This window comes from Leuciscus leuciscus, assembly GCF_965113295.1.
Source record: "Leuciscus leuciscus genome assembly, chromosome: 2".
In the NCBI taxonomy this organism is placed as follows: domain Eukaryota; kingdom Metazoa; phylum Chordata; class Actinopteri; order Cypriniformes; family Leuciscidae; genus Leuciscus; species Leuciscus leuciscus.
The window spans coordinates 46,249,768-46,269,025 of NC_138726.1; the positions used below are offsets into that span (position 1 = coordinate 46,249,768).

The 19,258-nt window shown below is 37.1% G+C and overlaps 1 protein-coding gene across 2 annotated transcripts in view; it reads left to right on the forward strand.

Moving 5' to 3' along the window:
* The first annotated feature begins 6,984 nt into the window (after positions 1-6,984).
* Positions 6,985-19,258, forward strand: part of pcsk6 (proprotein convertase subtilisin/kexin type 6) — a 77,285-nt gene continuing 65,011 nt past the window's right edge. The window contains exons 1-4 of one of the 2 annotated variants that reach the window (XM_082154302.1): positions 6,985-7,661; positions 11,458-11,562; positions 16,737-16,847; positions 18,440-18,583. In XM_082154302.1, coding sequence (XP_082010428.1) covers positions 7,434-7,661; positions 11,458-11,562; positions 16,737-16,847; positions 18,440-18,583 — 588 coding nt within the window. In that variant the 5' untranslated portion in view covers positions 6,985-7,433. Of the gene's footprint in view, positions 7,662-11,457; positions 11,563-16,736; positions 16,848-18,439; positions 18,584-19,258 lie in introns of those variants that run through there. The other variant, XM_082154303.1, reaches the window with a different exon arrangement.

Here is a 19,258-nt window from a genome sequence, read left to right on the forward strand (position 1 = left end):
AAAAATAAAGGTTAAAACCTTTCAGTGAAAAATTCTTAAAATACCTTTTTTTCTTCTTAATGTAGGCCTACATAACTTTTAATAATCTAAGATAGGGGTGGGTGATATGAGCAAAATCTTAGTAATCTAGAGTAATTTTATTTCACAATAACAGTAGGCTATATAACACAATAGGGCTATAGTTATTTTTGCTTTAACCTACCGCTGTATTTCCCACCCAGGGTACGTTTATATGACAACATTGTAGGCCTACCTTTGTGTGTTTCGTGTAGACGGCAACATTGTCAAAACGATCCCCATTCACACGGATAAGGGAAAATTACTATTATGCATGCTAGGCTAGTAGTTGGAGATGTCACTTTGTAAAGAAAGACTGAACACGTAATACACATGTGCAAGTGTAACCAGTCGTACTTGACCCGCTCTTAGCGGGATTCGAACTGAGGTCTCTGGCGTGAGAGGCGGGCGCCCAAAAGCTAAAAGCCGCAACCGCTATAGTGAAACCCATTTCAAAAGTTTGCGTTTTTTTTCAGGCCCCCAAATGAACCGCCAAAACGCATAAAAAGTTTTCTGTTTTTAAATGAAAATGGTGTCATGTAGCCTACTCCCCATAACCTCGTTGAACTATAACTAACTTTTTGTGCAATGAAAAGGTTGTGCATGCAGAGCCTAAACGCACACTACGCAAGTTGCGTATAGGGCCCCGCAAATTAATCAAGGCCCCGCCTCCCCCTCGTGTCAAAGCACGTCAATCAATTAAGCTGAACTTATGAAGGTAATATGATGCCATAAAGAATCTTATGCGGAGGGTAAGATTTGTGTAAGTGTTACTTACAGTAAATGTTAACATAAGATTGCAAGCGTAGCCTAAATAAAATTTGCATGTGCAAGAGAAGATTTGTAAATCGCCTTTCAAGTGTAAGAAAAAAATATTTGGAGGATTTTACTGTTATTCATAAGTGTAGCCTAATGCAAGTATTGTGAAACTGCAGCTTCATGCTTACGCAAAATTCTTCTGACTTCCATTTTTCCGCGCTTACACTTTTGGCACGTTTTTGTCGCACAAATACGGCCAAAAAGCACTGCAAGCCTGTGAACAGCAATCTGCAACCGAAAACAACAGAGTCAGGAACTGCAAAACAGATTGATCGCGTAAAATCAATCTTTGTGTAAAAAAATTAACTGTTGCAAATGTCTAAATGACTTGTGTGCATGAGGCAAAAAAGTTCCCGAAATAACCCGATTTGTACAGTTGCGTGACGACACTGACAACTTGCGTCTTTCTTTTAGCTGCGCTCACAGGTTTGGCATGATTCTCTCACTCGTTGAGTTTGGAAGCGCGAAGAAGGAGCAGGTCCACCTTCTTCATGTAGCCAATCAAATGCTTCCCGCTGACTCTCGTTTTACTTTTATCTGATTGGTTCAATTAACACGCCAGTCGCCAGAACAAATCTCTTAATTTGGCTCAGCATCGTTCTTGTTGCCGAAATTGTACTTTTAATGCACACATGTTAAATAAATAAATAAATAAACAAATAAATAAATCATGATTGCTTAATAAGCTGTGTACCATTAGGCTAACTATATGAGTTAATACAGAATTTTGAGCTGGTGTTAACGTTTGAAATTGTATGTATTATATCTGTTACACCACTGAGCTGATGTTAAACTTTACAATCAAAACATTTACTGTATACCCATTCTTTAATACCTATGTAATAATACCATTCTGGTGCAGTGTTTTTCACATCATGTCTCTGTTCATGGTATTTAACACTCAATTATAAATTCTTAAATATTGTCTTAGTTGCACTGTCAATAATCTGATTACTTTCCTGTGACTGATCAAGCTATTATTTGTAGCTAGTAGGAATAACAAAATGCTTTCTCTTTGTCCAGATTTTACTGTAGCTAATGCAAAACTGATTCTTCAAATCAACATAAACTCATCTTTAACAAAAAGTAGTCTTTAATAATGTCTGAATAAATATACATATCCAAATGCAAAGTAACTAATTATGTCTGAAAAAAAACCCCCAGCAACCAGGGAATACACAGCATAGATATGTTTACATATAGGGCTATACAGCCATCTAGTGGTTACTTGATGGAATTGCAGGTGATAAATGGTGCATCATTTAGAGATGCCCTTAAAATACATGTTAAAGGGAAAATATATTATTATAACTAATTTTAGTCAAATAATAATAACAATAATGCAGTAGTGCATATAATAGGCCTACATTCAGCAGCATCAAGATTACAAAATATAATATGGCCTTTTGAGGAGGATGATGATAAGCAGGTTACATGAACTGATACAGAAATGTTCTTAACTAGGCTAGGCTCACTATTGGCCGACGCTGGTCATGTGTGTGATTCGTGTCAGTGTGATGGTGGCCAATAGTGAGCCTACGTTCTGACGTAAAACCGTGAACTCACTCAGAGGCCCACGCAGAAGAAAATGAATAGGTGAATGAAGTGGTTATTTTTGTTTGTTTTTTTGCGCACAAAAAGTATTCTCGTCGCTTGATAAACTTAAAGTTGAGGCACTGTAGTCACTTGGACTATTTTAATAATGTCTTCACTAACTTTTCTGGGCTGTCAGATATCAATCACCATGGAGTGAGCCAGCTCTCAGATTTCATCGAAAATATCTTAATATGTGTTCCGAAGATGAACAAAAGTCTTGCGGGGTTGGAACAACATGAGGGTGAGTAATTACTGACATAATTTTCATTTTTGGGTGAACTAACCCTTTACGTTTATTTGCATCTCTCTCTAGTCTGTCTGTCTGTCTAAACCAGCTGGGCAGTGCATCGTTTGGTCTTTCTGTGTCTTGCTTGCTAATGCCGACCACTTCCAGGGCTGTGTTCTGTGACTTTGTGCCTGACAAATACGGAAAGGATAACCGCGTCGAGCGTTAACATGTGTTCATGCGCGTGCACGAAATGAAACGCTCACTTTCCAGCAGAAACATCTGTGGGGACCAGTACAAACAAAATGGGCGTGATGGCACTCCTCATAGGCGCACATACATTTAAAACAAGACAATGATCTAGTCTCCAAGTCAGTTTAGTAACTCAGCAATAAAGCAAGATGGAAAGCAATGTATTGACATTGTCTATTGATTTATAGCAGGCTATTATTGCATTTAAAATATTGATTGACTGGACATACTGGTCAATAAATAATTGTATTTATTTATTGTAAATAATAACCTTAGTAAATAATAATCAAGTATCAAGTATTGCTTTTATCATTTAAAACACAGTGACATGCTATGGCATGCCATTTTAGCTTTTTCATTCACAGGATGCATTTTTGATATCAATTATTGAATTTGTACTATTTAAAATGTGAATTCTTGATATTAAGAATGTACTTTTTCTAGTAACAATGTCTATTTCTGATATCAGGAATTACATTTTCATTAGTAGCCTACTATTTAAAGGAGGGAGGATTGTAGTGGGAGCACTGGGGTATCAGGTGTGACTGTGTGGCAATGGCAAATGGTTTACATGGCTCATGGGTCAGGTAGGAGGGCCCATCAACAGAATTTTGCTTAGGGCCCCAGGGTGGTCAGGATCGGCTCTGGTTCCATGGATGTTAAAGGTTCTTCATGGGATATAGATGACAACAAAGAAACTTTATTTTTACTCACTACTGACCACCTCAGACGGTGAACCGCTCGCGACACAACGCCATTTTTCAAGAGAAACTTGCACTTCTATTTTCAGGGAGGCCAAACGAAGAAAGAAGCTGATCAGGCATGCATAATACTCATGAAATAAATCCAGACTGTGAAATGTTTTCCTTTAAAGTACAGCTTTCAGCGCAGATAATGCTCAATAATATTTCAATGAGGATTGCACGCTGCTGTTATCCTATAAACGTCTTCTGAGGTTATGAGGTTTAAAGACAGCTAAGAATATATATAGAGCCGAGCACTATAGAAGTTTATATTCCTTTAAAATGCTCTCCGGCTACTTATCAGAATCTCATTTCAGGTCGTTCTATTGTTTTATTAGTGAGGTTTGCTGAGGTGAGCATCTCTATAAGAGAGTAGTCTAACTCATCCTGCATAGTTTGTGTCACTTCAAATCTTGCAGCTTGTTAAGGAGAAGTGTGCTATTACTTTTCTAAGCAATCAGACCCATCGGAGAATGTTGCCTGGTGAATGATAAAATGTGTAAAAAAATCCCTTAGACTTAAATTGAAGGAGGACCCACACAGTCATACAGACCAGAAGACCCAATGGTTGGCTTATTTGGCTATCATTATGGTTGCACGTCTCCAGTAGCGTTATTAACATTAAGTGGCATGGCAAATTCTCACAGAAGCCATTGGCACATGCCGCTATGCTTAGTGGCACATAATATTTTTCAAACATGTAGTCATTTTGTGACACGTATTTGAGTGGCATGTGCCACTGAACACTAGGGCTGGGATAAACGATTATTTTTTAAATGATTAATCTAGCGATTATTTTTTCGATGCATCGATTAATCTAACGATTAATTTTTCGGACCGATTCGATTCGATTATCTCCCCATTAATTGACTACTAACAATTTATACATGTTGATTTACATATCTGAATGAAAAAACATGAATTCCTTAACATTGCAATATATGTTTATTGCTCTTAAAATTACAAAATAAAAGACTATACAAGTGCAAAGTAATGCATTCTTAGTCAGAGATAGCATTCAATAAAACCTTGAAGCCTTGAAAACACATAGCTTACTGAAACAAGCTTACTGAACACATAGGGCCTAGCTTACTGAAAAAAAGTTCTTTCAGATGAAAATAACAACAACTTGATGACTAGCATTCAATAAAAAAATAAAAAAGGTCACCCAAAATACTTGTTTAGAGCAACTGAAAGAATACAGTAACCAATGTAAACTTGAGGGCTTTAAGCTAATACAGAGAGTGCTTTTCCAACAAAAAAATAAATAAAAATTAACAGTGGGAGCCAGCAGCCTGTCATGGAGAAAAAAAAAATCTCCGAATGCTCCACGTGAAACTTTGGTGTTCCGCCCTTTTTCTATCGTGTCTAATGATTTTGGTTAATATGCACGAGGGAGAGAGAGAGAGCAAGACAGCGCTCGTGTAGTTTGAAGACTGTGAGTGCGCGAGCGCGCGTGAAACTTTGGTGTTTCGCCCTTTTTCTATCGTGTTTAATGATTTTGATTAATATGCACGAGGGAGAGAGAGAGCAAGCAGCGCTCGTGTTGTTTGAAGAGTGCGCGCGCGCGGCCTGGGCTCTCTCTCGTACGCGCCCCAGCAGTCATTCTATTCTACATCTCTCACCGATCAAATAAGGCTTTGACAGCCGCCAAAAAAAAGATCAATGCAGAAAAACCCCTGGATTGGTTATATAACGTTGGACAGAATGTTGATCCGGCCATCGCGTATATTCAGCGCACATAAGGTAAACGTTTTGCAAACGTTTTTTAGAGAAATTTAAACAGGTCGACGAATCGATGCGCATATTTTGCGTCGACGTATTTTTTGCGTCGACGTCATCGATGACCTCGACGCGTTGTCCCAGCCCTACTGAACACGGATCAAGCACACTTCTGAATAGTTAGTGCCAGTTTTCATAATTCATTTCAGAATGGCAGGTGTAATTTAATAATGATTTGTGGCATTTTCTCTCATGCTATAGTTTACAATTATATGAATTACCGGATTGGTCACCGTTCAATTTTGGTGGCACATACCCCTGCTGGTTGGTACCACTTTAATTAGAGCGTTTCACTTTTTAGTTGTGGTCATCAATCTAAATATATTTTAAAATTCCAAATGACACAACTGTCAATCCATATGCAAATAGAAAAAAAAAAGAAAAAGTGTTGAGTTATCAAAACAACAGTATATTTTCAATGTGCATTTAAATACATTGTAATAAAAAAAAAATTTTTTTTTAACTTGTAATAAGAAATTTAAATATATACAACAGGCCACAAGACACACATTTAACAAATGGAACATATAAAGCTCCGGCAGACATCGGCATGTGTCACCAGGTTAGTGCCACAACATATGTTGATATACGGATGTCCATATGTGCCAAGGCTTCTGGGCGTAAGATACCATGCAATTGAATGTTAATACCGCCTCTCCATGTTTAGTAAAATGTAAAAAAAAAAAAATCAGGATCTGGGTAATGGTGTCTAAATTTAGACTAGATGGTTTTGCTTTTCATAAAAAGAGATATTCTGATCATTTACAAGTGGGAAACGGAGAGCGTCTGGCCTTTTTTTCTATCTCAGCAGGGAAGGCACATATGGTAGAGATAGGAGTAGAAAAAGAGAATTATATCACCGTTTTTGAAACAACTTAGCTGTGAATTCACTTTGTATCAGTGTTGATGTGCTGCTTGAGTTAATAAACCAAAGAAACCAAAGAAGGATGTAACAGACAAACCTTTTGCAAGGACATTAAAACTGCAGCTATCATTCAAATTATGTTCAGTGGGACCAAAAAGTCTGAGAACACCAGTGAAAATGCTTCTGTTGTTTTTGAAGTTAAGTTAGTGTTTGGTTAATCTTCTTTTGCTTTAATTACTCAAGTGATCTTGTCAAGCTGACAGCTAACAAACAGAACTTTTATTCTCTGGTCTACATGAGAAAAATCCAAGATTTTTTGTGTGGTCTTTTGGACTCCCACTGTAATTCTAAATCAATTCGGTTGCAGTTTGCTCCATTTAGATTAGTTCCACATATTGACAACAGAAAAATGATGATTGAGCTTTTCAAACACCTCTAGATTCAAAGCATTCCTCATGTCTTTCCAAACACCCTCAGTGTGATTGCAGTGACTGAATGCATTTATCATTTCATTTCCTTTATGGCTGTCACATTCGCGCGCGCGCACACACACACACACACACACACACACACACACACACACACACACGCACGCACTTATATTGGGCTGAAATATAAGACGGACACGGTCTTGACAGGTGTCATGAGCTGAGATTCCCCCCTAAACAGTTAGAAATACTTGTTCTTCTGGTCAGTCATCATTAGGGATCATCACCACACTGCAAGACTCGTTCAAAAGTGAATTACCTGTGAGCTATGAATCTCAGATACTTGCACGCCACTTGTCTGGATAAAACGCCTTTTATTGGCGTATATATGACACATGCTTGCGCATGCAAGCACTAGCCATAAGCTCGTGCTGCTAACCTCAATAATAGCGCGCGCACTCATTCTGCCATAGGCTTACATGACAAGACTTATATTGGCTGGCGTGCCATCTGTCGTGAAACAGGACCACAAATTTCAGGTTTATTGAACTCGAGCTCCCAAAATGAAGCGATAGGAAGGGATGCAGTGGTTTGAATGGGGGGAAATAATGCAGGAGTAACTCAAGGATGTTTTGGATGTATCGCGTGCCAGGACTAAAGGTTTGATGCTCGTGTTTTGGCGAGTGTGCGTGAATCATTTACCGCAAAGTTACCAGACTGGACTATCGACGAGCAATATGCGTTTGTTGCTTGGTTTTGTTTTGTCAACTTTTTGGCTTCGGGAAGCGTCGCTTTCTAGCGTTTACACCAATCACTGGGCTGTTCGGATCCCCGGAGGACCAGTAGACGCTGATAAACTCGCCTCAAAATATGGCTTTACTAACTTGGGTCAGGTAAGGATATTTTTGTATTTGTTTCGTGCATATATGATGGGAAACTCATTTAAATCAGTTTAAAGTCCATGAGAATACAGTATCATTGGTATGCGAGCATTATCAAAATCTAACAAGTTAGGTCATGCATGCGTAAATTACGCAAACAATTACGCACTGAAACACAATTTGCTTAGGGCTGTCACTCTACTTTTAGGTATTTTTAACCTGCACGCATCGATTCGCAGTTGGTATTCTAAAACTGGTAGGCAGAGAAAAATGATTGTGCCTAAATGTAAACAACGCAGTGCTAGAATTTCTTTGACACTTATCTAATTAAATATTAGTATGTAGCATAAACTTTAACGCGATTGTTTGGTTCAAGCGAGTAAAAAAGCGCCAGTAAAAATGTCGAACAGTGACGTTAAACGCGTTAATTCGAGTGATAAAGAGCTAGACAATTTTGGTGTTTTTCAAGACTACCGGAGCGGGCTGCTGTTGCCCAAACAACCGCGATAACGTTTTCCAAGAAATCTCGAAACCTTAATATGCAGGAATGATTAACTCAGTGTGGACAGTAAGAAACATGGAGCAAGATATCTCAGGACTAACATATGGTTTAAAATGTCTCGGGGTTAATGTGCAAGCAGCTGGATTTACTTCATGACCATGATTTTAATAAAATATCAAGAAGGGACCCAAAACAACTATTATAATAGTTTATAGTACAAAAGATAAACTTAAGTAAACATTGAAATGTATTAATATTACCATAAATTGCATAATATGTAATTTTCATTGACATTGGCTGAATAGGAAAATTAAAATGTACTTTTGTATTATGATGATTTTTGATTGGTGTGGCAGCTAATAAATTACCACACATATCAAACATTGATTGGCCCAAATTATGCACATGATCCTGTATTTAATATAACTAGATAGTTTTGCATAGTTTTAGTCATGTGTTTTAAAGCACAAGGAGAACAAGCAAACTGTCCATGTGTCACTTGGTAGAAATTAGGCAGGTGCAACATGAATTTGCACCAGATACTGTAGAGTTTGACATAATGCAGCCTTTGGCTTCAGTTCATTGTTCATGTTGCTATCTTAACTATGCACAATTATAGCCTTTATTTGCATTCTATCATTTGCATTTAGCTTTTTTCACCACTGCAAAACTTATCTTTGATCAAGTCTTTCAGTCATTTTGCTAACGTGTGTGAAAAGTTCCCTCCTCCTATGTCTATAGTGGGAGCAGATTGATCAGCCAAGAAGCAGAATTTGATCTAATTTTAAATGGGTGGTATAATGCCTCTTTTTACAAGATGTATAATCTTATAAGTCTCTGATGTCCCAAGAGTGTGTATGTGAAGTTTTAGCTCGAAATACTCCACAGGTCATTTTTATAGCATGTTAAAATTGTCCCTTTTTGAGGGTGAGCAAAAACGCGTTGTTTTGTGTGTGTGTCCCTTTAAATGCAAATGAGCTGCTGCTCCCGGCACAGAGGACGGAGCTTCAAAAGCTTGTGTGTTAGCAGCTTGCAGACACGCACTAAAATGTCAGAAACTGTTCTGCCTTTTATGTTCAAACCGAAGTCAGACATTGATGGAGAGACTCAAGAAGAAGTGACAACATGTAGAATGCAACAGGATGTTTCTGAATGGTTAGTTGATGATTTTATGTAGCTGATGTGGAGTTAACTATCTTCAAGTCATTGATTAGCATATTCTTTCATGATAATCTATAAATTGCTCGTGTCATGTGGGAACTGTTGTAAGATGCCTACAGAGTGATATTGCATTTGTGTTACGTACTGTACAGCTTAAGCAGACTCACAAATGTGCTCTACTAAACAACTCTTCCTCTTCTTAACACTGCCTTTGCGTGTTCCAGGGGCGGGCCGTTTGTTGTAGTCCTTAAAAAGTGATTTCTGTAAAATAAAATATCTCCCTCTGCTTTGAACTTTGAACGTCGTAACTTTGAAGATGCTGTTTATGCTCAAACAGCAACATAAAGTTAGAAAAGTGAAATCATAATCATGTTCCATTGGTTATTTTCAAGAGGAGGTGGGAGAATTCAGAGTGAGGTTGGAAGTGGAAAATTTCAACTTGAGTATTCCCACTTCTGATTCGTCTGGATCACATCATCATTAGCCACTGAATTAGACCACCCACTCTTCCTTTCTATAAAACTTTAACCTTTTTTGTTGTTGTGGTTTAATAGTCTAGACTTGTCACATGTGTAATACCTCAAAGCATAAATTGCAGTGATATGCTTCAGGTTGTGAAATCATTTTATATGTGGTATTACACTACATCAAAAAGCCTCTAGAATTTCTAAATGCTGCAAGAGTCTCAGGTTTTTACTTGCTCAATGTGCATTCTTGCATTTTTATGTAAAGAATTACCCCTTATAAACTATTATTAAACATGTTTACATTGTAAGAACTTGAGAAATCATTGTTTGAACATGTTATTCAGTCGACCGCACTGTATGAAATGCACATCTCTCTTGCACTCAAGGGCCTTAGGACATCTGGAGGTGGTGTCTGTTCAAATGAACACTGTCTACTACGCTACTAGTATGCCTTGAATTTAGTCTCTGTGAGGTTGCTAATCTCAGGGCTTCAAGATGTTCTTCTCTGAGTGGCAGATCTCTTTTATTGTTGAAAGCACAGACAAAGTTGTCTTTCAAGGTTATTTTAAGTCCTCTTTGTCACTTTCTTCACCTAATGCTTTTACATCTCAATTCTGCTCAGTGTGTACTGACAGCAAGGAGAATCAATATGAGTGAACAAAGAACATGGAGTTTATTTACAGACAGATATGTGAATGGATTCTTCCCCACAATTTTGGCAAAGGCATATTTAATATCACACCCTCTCAGTTGTTACAAAAGAAAACATTTATTTACAATAATAACATTTGCATTGCAGAAAAATCATGTAAAGTATTTAAAAAAATATTTATCTGCAAAAGAAAATTAATTATTTTACACAGCCTTATGTATCTATCAAAACTGTATGACTTTTTTCCCCATGATTTAAAAAAAAAATCTTCATCCATCTATATTTTCCATACAATCAATCAGCTATATGGAAAATGCACAAAAAACACCATTAAGCAGTACATACAAGTTATACAACTTATTATCTCTTTATCCACTAAAATGTTCCACCAGAGTTCTAAACTTCAAATTCAAAAAGGACACTTTGGTGCATCATTCCAAGTATGTCATCATGTACTCTAAAATGCCATTTGGTACTTGTGTATATTGTAGGCAATGATGTTGGATGGAGAATTATATTTTTAAGTATGAAATTTAAATGATTACATTTTGCCCTGTGCAAAGCTATCGAATTGTGGAAAATTACTCTTATTGACAAAAACAACAGCAGTGCATACAGGTTTAGAACAACATCGAGAGCGAGTAAATACTGAACTATTCCTTTATTATTTGACTCAGAAGTGCCAGTGTGTGATAGATGTGCTAAGGGCAGAAGGCATGTGCCAACTAGATTTCGCCTTCTGCAACACCAACTGTGTGCCATATGTCCATTTTACTGAGATTCTCTTTGGCTTTTTTTGAGGCTGGAATAGCAATCTATGTGCAAGAACTTTTTTATAGTGAAAAGAGTCTGTGCTGTATGTGCTAATATTGATCTCTTTTTTTTTTTTTGCTAGCTCCTGCCAAGATGCAATTTCTGTCCACCAAAGCTGTCTCTGATAAAAGTTAATTTCATGCCTTTCTCAAATGTGTGACTGTTCTGTTCACTCAATTCTCATGCTGGTTTTCATGGTTGTTTGTCCTGTAGATCGGAGGACTGGAGCACCATTACCATTTCCATCACAGCAGGGTGGTACGCAGATCCACCTTTGCCACGAGGGGCTCTCACAGCTTCATTCACATGGACCCAGAGGTAAGCCTTCCCACATGTGGCCACCATCACCAAACATTCCACTGATGACAAGAATGGCACTTCAGATGCTTGAAAGTTTATAAAAGAGACCTTTGTAGCCCCGCCCCTTTTTTATAGCCCCTTCCTGTTTGTATTTCCACAGTGATCTTGCGTATTTATGAATTAACTGCTCGTTTTAAAATCTTACCGGTCTGCTGACATTTGTTAAGACATCTGCTTTAAACAGTACAATGCTCATGATAACTTTCGTTAACTCTACAATAAGTAAATCCACTTCACCAGCTAATTATTCTTCGACAGCGATGCCATAGAAATATACAACGCTACTGCAAAAAAGGAAGTTCAAAGACAAAATTCTAAAGATGGCTGCGCGCACGTTTCTCTGGCACACAAGGTCTAATGCAAAGTGAAAAATATGTACTATTTATGCTACTGTTCACTTCAAAATTGTGGGGTTGGTATAATAAAAAAAATTAAAATAAATGTATACATTTACTCAGCAAGGAAGCATTAAATTGATCAAACACGGTTTTCACGGGTCCTTAAAGGTGCAGTATGTTATTTCTCAAAGTCCTTGCTGAATATTGTTGATATTTGAAATCAATCCAAACAAACACACCCCTCTCTACGTTGCTTTTAAAGTTCTATTTATATATCTTTGAAATGATAATTTAGTCCCGTGATGTCAAAGATGATTTTTCAGCATCAGTACTCCAGTCTATAGTTTCACATGATCCTTCTGAAATCATTCTAATACGCAGATTTGGTGCTCAAGAAACACTCCTTCTTATTACCAAACTTTTAAACGGTTATCTAAAATAAAGCTTCAAATGAGAGTCTGCAGCTGCTGTCTTCATGAAAAGTCTCATTTAGTTGATCTAAATGGGCTCAAACATAACTATTGAATATATTTAAAAAAAAATGTATGCCATAAACATCTCAAAATTGGCCCTGTGCAGGCCATCTGACACGAGCTGATGGAGTCTGTGCTGCTGAATCATAAACACCCCGGTGATGCCGGTGGGATGGTAGTTAAAATTTACAGCTAAATATGGCAGCAGTTCTGTATTCATAGCGCATTTCATTTTGCGCATGTCCTGCAGTATGATGTGGTGTTGTGCATTTGAAACAAATTGTAACCTCATCTTTGATGTTATTATTTTCAGCATGGGGAGTTTCTGATATGTCGTATGGTTTATAAGGGATGAAACACAGACTAAAACTAAAGATGTTTAAATTACTACTTGAATATGCATCCACATTTTTACATTGGTCAAAATTCAGTTAATCTATTCTCAAAGAGGCCCTATTTTTAATAGGGGTTGGGGTTGGTTCTGTTTCAACACTGAACTGGGTGACTTTTAGCCTGGGGTTGCAAAAGCACTCAATGCTCAATATTGAATAATTAAACAATAGCACAGATGGACCCTCCTCCCTCCACTATGTACAATGACCGTAAAACTATTACTGAAACTTTATGGGGAAAAAAGAAATTAAAGAAAATGTATTAATTCATTTCTTTGAAAATGTTTTATTTATTTATTTTTTTACTTACTTCCCAAAAGTGTAGAGAACTTTTATTAATTCTGTTAATTCAAGTACATTGGACAAATCAATTGGATAAACATAGTAAATTAAGTTTAGTTCACTTAAATCAGTTTTTTTTTTATCACTGATTTTTACAGCCCAAAATGACTCAATTTGCTGTGACTTTTTTCAAAAATTGAGGTGATATTTGCTGGATTTTTTGTGTGTGTGTGTTAATTTGCACAAGGCATTGGTCTCACCGGTATAGATCTATTCATAATTCTGCTTAGCTGAAAATACTGAATTGTGTTAGACACAGATGCCTGCATACTACTGTCACTGATTACATACTGTATTTTTTAAATGTTTTAAATAGTTATTTAATGTTTTGACATTTTACCAGTTATATTATTCTCTATTGTTGTATAATTGTTTTAGCATTTTTTACAGCTTAAATTACTATTGTATTAAATTGCAAATAATAATGCATCAGTTGGTTGAATTCACTTTATTCTTGCAGTTGCAAAATCCTGGAGGGACTGGTTAATGCACCATCAAAATTAACAAAACTAAACTGAAAATTACTCCATTTTGCATTATGGGTTTCACACTAGTAAAACTTTTTAAACTATAATAACCTTTATTAGGAGGTGTAGCAACCATTATATGGGAGGACACTTTTAATTATGACACTTTTATTAGGAAATCATTATGTTTTAAAGGCCTATTTATACTTCTGCGTTGGACCTACGCCGGAGCCTCTACGCTGTAGGCAACGCGTTGGTTTTAATTTATACTTCTGCGTCGTTGTCCGCGTTGACGCGCAATTACTCATGCAGAGGGACCATGTGAAACCCGAGGGAGGGGTTCTAGCAGACCAATCACAGCGCTTGCGTCCGCGTAGAATTGACGCGTTGTTACATTTTTGGAGAGTTGCGCCAGGGTACGCCGAAGGGTACGCGCGCTAAACACAGCCTACGACGTAGCTACGGCGTAAGTTCGACGCAGAAGTATAAATAGGCCTTAAGACTTTTGTTTTGCTTGGCGACAGTACAAATGAAAAAATTGTAGTTGGACACATATACAAAACAATTTTAAGATCAAGCAAATGCTGAGGAAAACCAGTACTGGGACTACTGTTGAATATTCATTATATGACTAAATAATGAATATTCATAGGCCAAGCTGTTAAGTTCTGTTACAATTGTGTCCCTCCTACTTTCAGATGGTTCCTATGCTCTGACTTTCAATCCTCCGACTTACACATTAAATCACTTCGGTCCCGGACGCATTAATATGACGAGCAGCCGTGTTTGTCCAAGACTTCATTTGACAGAGCAGCCAGGCATTCAAAGTCAAGCTGTTTCCAGGATTTGGAAGCCAGCCCTCCCCTGCTAAGATTATCTCCTCCCGACAGCCGGCATCTCGGGAGTAATAAAACAGTCCAGGTCTATTGGAGGGCATCTGACGGAGGCCCTCTGATCATATCCTGCCCCGGGCTATGTGTACAAATGGTGTGGCGTGGCAAATGCCCAATAACCCATTTCATCAGTGTCAGGCCACAGGCAGAGGCCGTGCGAGGTGGCGCGAAATGTTTTGTTACCACAAGCAAAGAGCTGTCAAGCTGAAAAGAACGGGGCAAGTAACATCTCCTCCAATAGATGTGTAGTAGTCTATATAAAAGGACACTGAAAATGTAATCTGACAGATCTGCAGTGTTCAATCTGCTGTTGTTGCATTGTGATAAAAGACACCAGTGTTCAATAATGTATTACACTACCTTTTAAAAGATTATTTTTTTTTTTTAAGAAATTAATAATTTAATTCAGCAAGGATACAATAAATTTATCAAAAGTGATCATAAAGACACAATATAACAAAAGATTACGGTTTTAAATAAAGGCTGTTATTTAGAACTTTACATTCATCAAAGAATCCTGAGAAAAATGTATCAAGTTTCCACAAAAATATTAAGCTGCACAACTGTTTTCAACATTGAAAATAAAATAAGAAATGTTTCTTGAACAGCAAATCAGCATATTAGAATGATTTCTGAAGGATCATGTGACAAGACCAGAGTAATGATGCCGAAAATCAGTTTTGCCATCACAGGAATAAATTACATTTTAAAATATGTTCAAATAGAAAACATTTATTTTAAATTGTGATAATATTTTACAATATTACTGTTTTTACTATGAGACGACTTTCAAAAACATTAAAAAAATTTACCAACTTTTTTAGTCAAGTAATATAGTTCATCAGCCAAAATATCATATTATACACAGTGCGACTTGGTTTATTAATGTAGAATGTGCATTCACAGGTGTTTATCAGTATCAAATCATCCAATTGAACTATCCATAGTATATGCTACAGTACATACTACAAATCACGTGAAGTGCATCGTTTATTTTCTTGTTACTTAATACGTGAGCTGCTGATTCGCTGCCACAGCAGTGTGACATGCTGTATTTAATCTAAACCATTTTAAACTTTAATACATGCAGTTTTCATGACCTCGTAATTATTGAGAGACCACTTTTTTTTTTTATTTGTTCAATAATTCTTGATACTATATATCCTAACTATATCTGAACAAGTTTATTACTGATTTAACTGAATCATTGAGTGATATTTATTATCACTGTGCATTTTTGCTGCACTCAGCCTTTCTCTCTCTTGACATTTGATTCAGCCTCCAAACAACCTGCTAGAGATTCATTAGTGGATCAGTATGATCCAAACATTCAAGAATTATTAATGGAACCAAATGTCATAAATCATTTGGTTCTTTTTATTTATTTATTTAATAGAGCCACTTTTTAATAAGAACTGGTTCTTGATTCCCAACCCAACCCATTCATTTATAGCACTGGGACTGTAACAGAGAGAAAGACATAATTATTGCAATATGTGATTTTCATTACATTTCCCTCTGGACCTCTTTAATGAAAGCAAGAAAGCATAGTGCGCTAGTGATTCTGAAGTTAAGCTCTTTTGAGGGGAACCACAAATTCGGGCATTTCTGCAAGACAAATTCATCTGCGGGCATGGCTGGGTGACTTTTCAAATTAGAAGTCTGCATCCCTTTATTTACAACAGATGATACGTTTAACTGGAAGGATACAGAGATCTAGATAGAGCTGGATGTGGTTGGTGCTGCTTTAATCGATATAGAAAGCACAAGAGCACTTTCTTCCTTGCTTTTAGTCATTTTTAGACTAGCACACACTCTAATTCATTGTTGATTTTTACATTTAGTATTCAAGGTAAAACATGATTGCACTAACCAAATATCATAATCATAAGTGAATTCTAAAATGCTATTACATATTTAGGGACAGTAATGTGTGTAAAAAACAAAATGAAAAAAATCTCTTAGACTTAAATTGATATGCATATATTTTGGATGGTGTGACTGTATTTCTTCTTCAGGCTGGATTGAGGAAAGCATGATTCAGAGTACTACATTCCCATTTGTTTCTCCTCAAAATTCAATGACTACATAAGCCTCACGTAATGGAAAAGCCAGAGCGTGACTAAATACAGACCGCACATTTCGCAGACATGTTTATGTGCATGAAGGTGAGCATAAACTGTTTAGTCTTTGATGTGAGTCGATGTAACCCGTGCTTTTTCTGCAGGTTGAATGGGCGCAGCAGCAGGTGGTGAAGTCACGAGTGAAACGTCAAGCCAGGAGTGACCCGAGCTACATCCACTTCAACGATCCCAAATGGTCCAACATGTGGTACATTGTTAGTAGATATTTCACACATTCAGTCCTGTATTTCATAAACTATCTTTACCTTTTGACCTTTTTTTCCCTAATGAAGTGATTTAGCAAATGAATCGCTGCCTCATTTCCAGTGACTCCTAGAGAGAAAAGGGCCACTGATTTGTGCTTCATTAAATGGGCTCGTTTGTGAAGCTCCTGTTGTTTTATTTGTTTTATAGCAGGACTGTTTCCGCTGCCCTTGCCTCATAAAAACCGAACTGTGTGAATGTAGTGTATGTGCGCTAGTTTGTTTCTCTTACTAGCCTGATGCTATGAATTACAAATTAGTTCATATTGAGGAAATTAACACAGTCACACTAACACTGGCATTAGTCAGGGCAAATTTCAGTCATAAGCATCATTTTACATAGTCGTTCAAGAACCCCTGGTTCCCTTGACAAAAAGCTGATAGGATTTTTTCATTGGCTTTTGGATTATTGCATAAAATAAGCTCCATGACCGAAAGAAGTTAATGATTCTTTCATTAGTTCATCATGATAATCTTCACAAATGAATGCAACCTTTATGAATTTTCATGTATACATACAATTGGCAGAAGTAAAAAGCTAAAGTTAGGCTATAAATGCACTACACCACAGTCACATGACTACAATGTCATCACCATTAAGCTTTCAACAACTCTTAAATTCAGTCTTTCTTTAAAAACATGTTCCCTGATAAGGATCCTCTTTGCTCTCACTGTTATTGTTGTTGTTGTTGATGAATCTGATTGCATTATTATGTTGCATTATATAGGAGAAAATTCTGATGCATCTCTTTTGGTTTTCTTTGTTTTATAAATATTTTTTATTTGGCTTTTGATAAAAAAGGGTAAAGTTACTCCATAATTGTTATTCTACTTTACTCTTTAATGATTGACTTTGTTTGCATTGTACTCCTGCTCTTATTTCAACAAGATTTTCATTGATTACTGATTGAAGAGTGGCCTTGAACCTTGAGAAATGTGTTACTCTTTATTCGTTGGCATCTAATTTCTTTTCCTTCCGAAAAGTGTCTTCGAAGGACTTCAGACCTTGTTAGTTTTACTGAAGCGTCCTTCAAAATCCTTTTGTTCTTCGTATATCAGTTTCAAACACTACAAGATTAATAGTTAATCCAGTAGAGCTGATGTTTTCAAGCATTATTAAAGCATATTCGGTGTTTGTTTTGCATTCACATGATTAATATTGCAGCACAAAGGTATCTGAGACTGTTTTCAATCCATCCTCTGATGTTGACTTCACACTGGGACGTCTTTGTTGATTGTGTCCTCAAAGACTGCGTTGAAAAGAATCATAAATGAGACCTTGAAGGACACGAAAACCTCTGCCTCTGAATAAACATGAATCGTCCCATTTAATTTACAGGTTTATGTTACCACTTGCTGTGACATATTTCCTCACAGACGGATTGAGTCATAAGGTTACTGAAGTAATAAAGGCTTGTGTTTCTGGAGAACAGAGAATTTTGCTAATGTTCTAATGTTTCCTATTTTCAAAGTCAAATGCATGTTCCAGAAACTGATTGCAAGTGAAGGTATATTGATTTTGATGACTTCTTATTGTCTTCCAGCACTGTAGTGATAAAAACAGCCGCTGTCGTTCAGAAATGAATATCCTTGCGGCCTGGCAGAGAGGCTACACAGGTCGAAATGTGGTCGTCACCATCTTGGATGACGGTATTGAGAGAAACCATCCGGATCTGGCTCAGAATTATGTGAGATTATCTTGAAACTTTCTCTAATCTCTGTAAATACATTCTTAAGTGTTATTTTAGTAACATTAATGTTGTAATGTTATTTTATAAAAATGTAAAGGCTTTTATAAAGGCTTTTATTAAGCAAAAAATAAAACAAACAAAAACTACCCCGAGAGGAGAGGGAAGGGAAGGGAAGACTCGACTCGACTCGACTCGACTCGACTCGACTCGACTCGACCACAGGAAGAACACACAAGGGTAAACATACGACGTACATATGGCAACGAACCAGCACAGGACTGCAATCACAAGGAGAATAAATAGGGAGCAAACAGGGCAGGTAACAAGGGAGGACAGGTGGGGCAAATGAACCAATAATCTGGTAACAAGGTGGGCGGGATTAGACAATCGACAGGAGAGCACATGGCACAAGGAAATAAAGGAAACATACATGACAATCCATGTGCTCACACTAAACATGACAAAAAAACACAAGCAATGAGAACACTCATAAGCCACGAAGTCACACAAAACGTGACAACAAGAAAGCACACAGCTAATGAAAAACACAAGCTGCGTGCTACACAGTACAAGACAAAACATGACATGGAAGCATGCGGCCGATGAAAACACGAACCGCGTGCTCACACAAAGACATGACAAAACAGGAATGTCAGAGCTCTGTCACAGAAC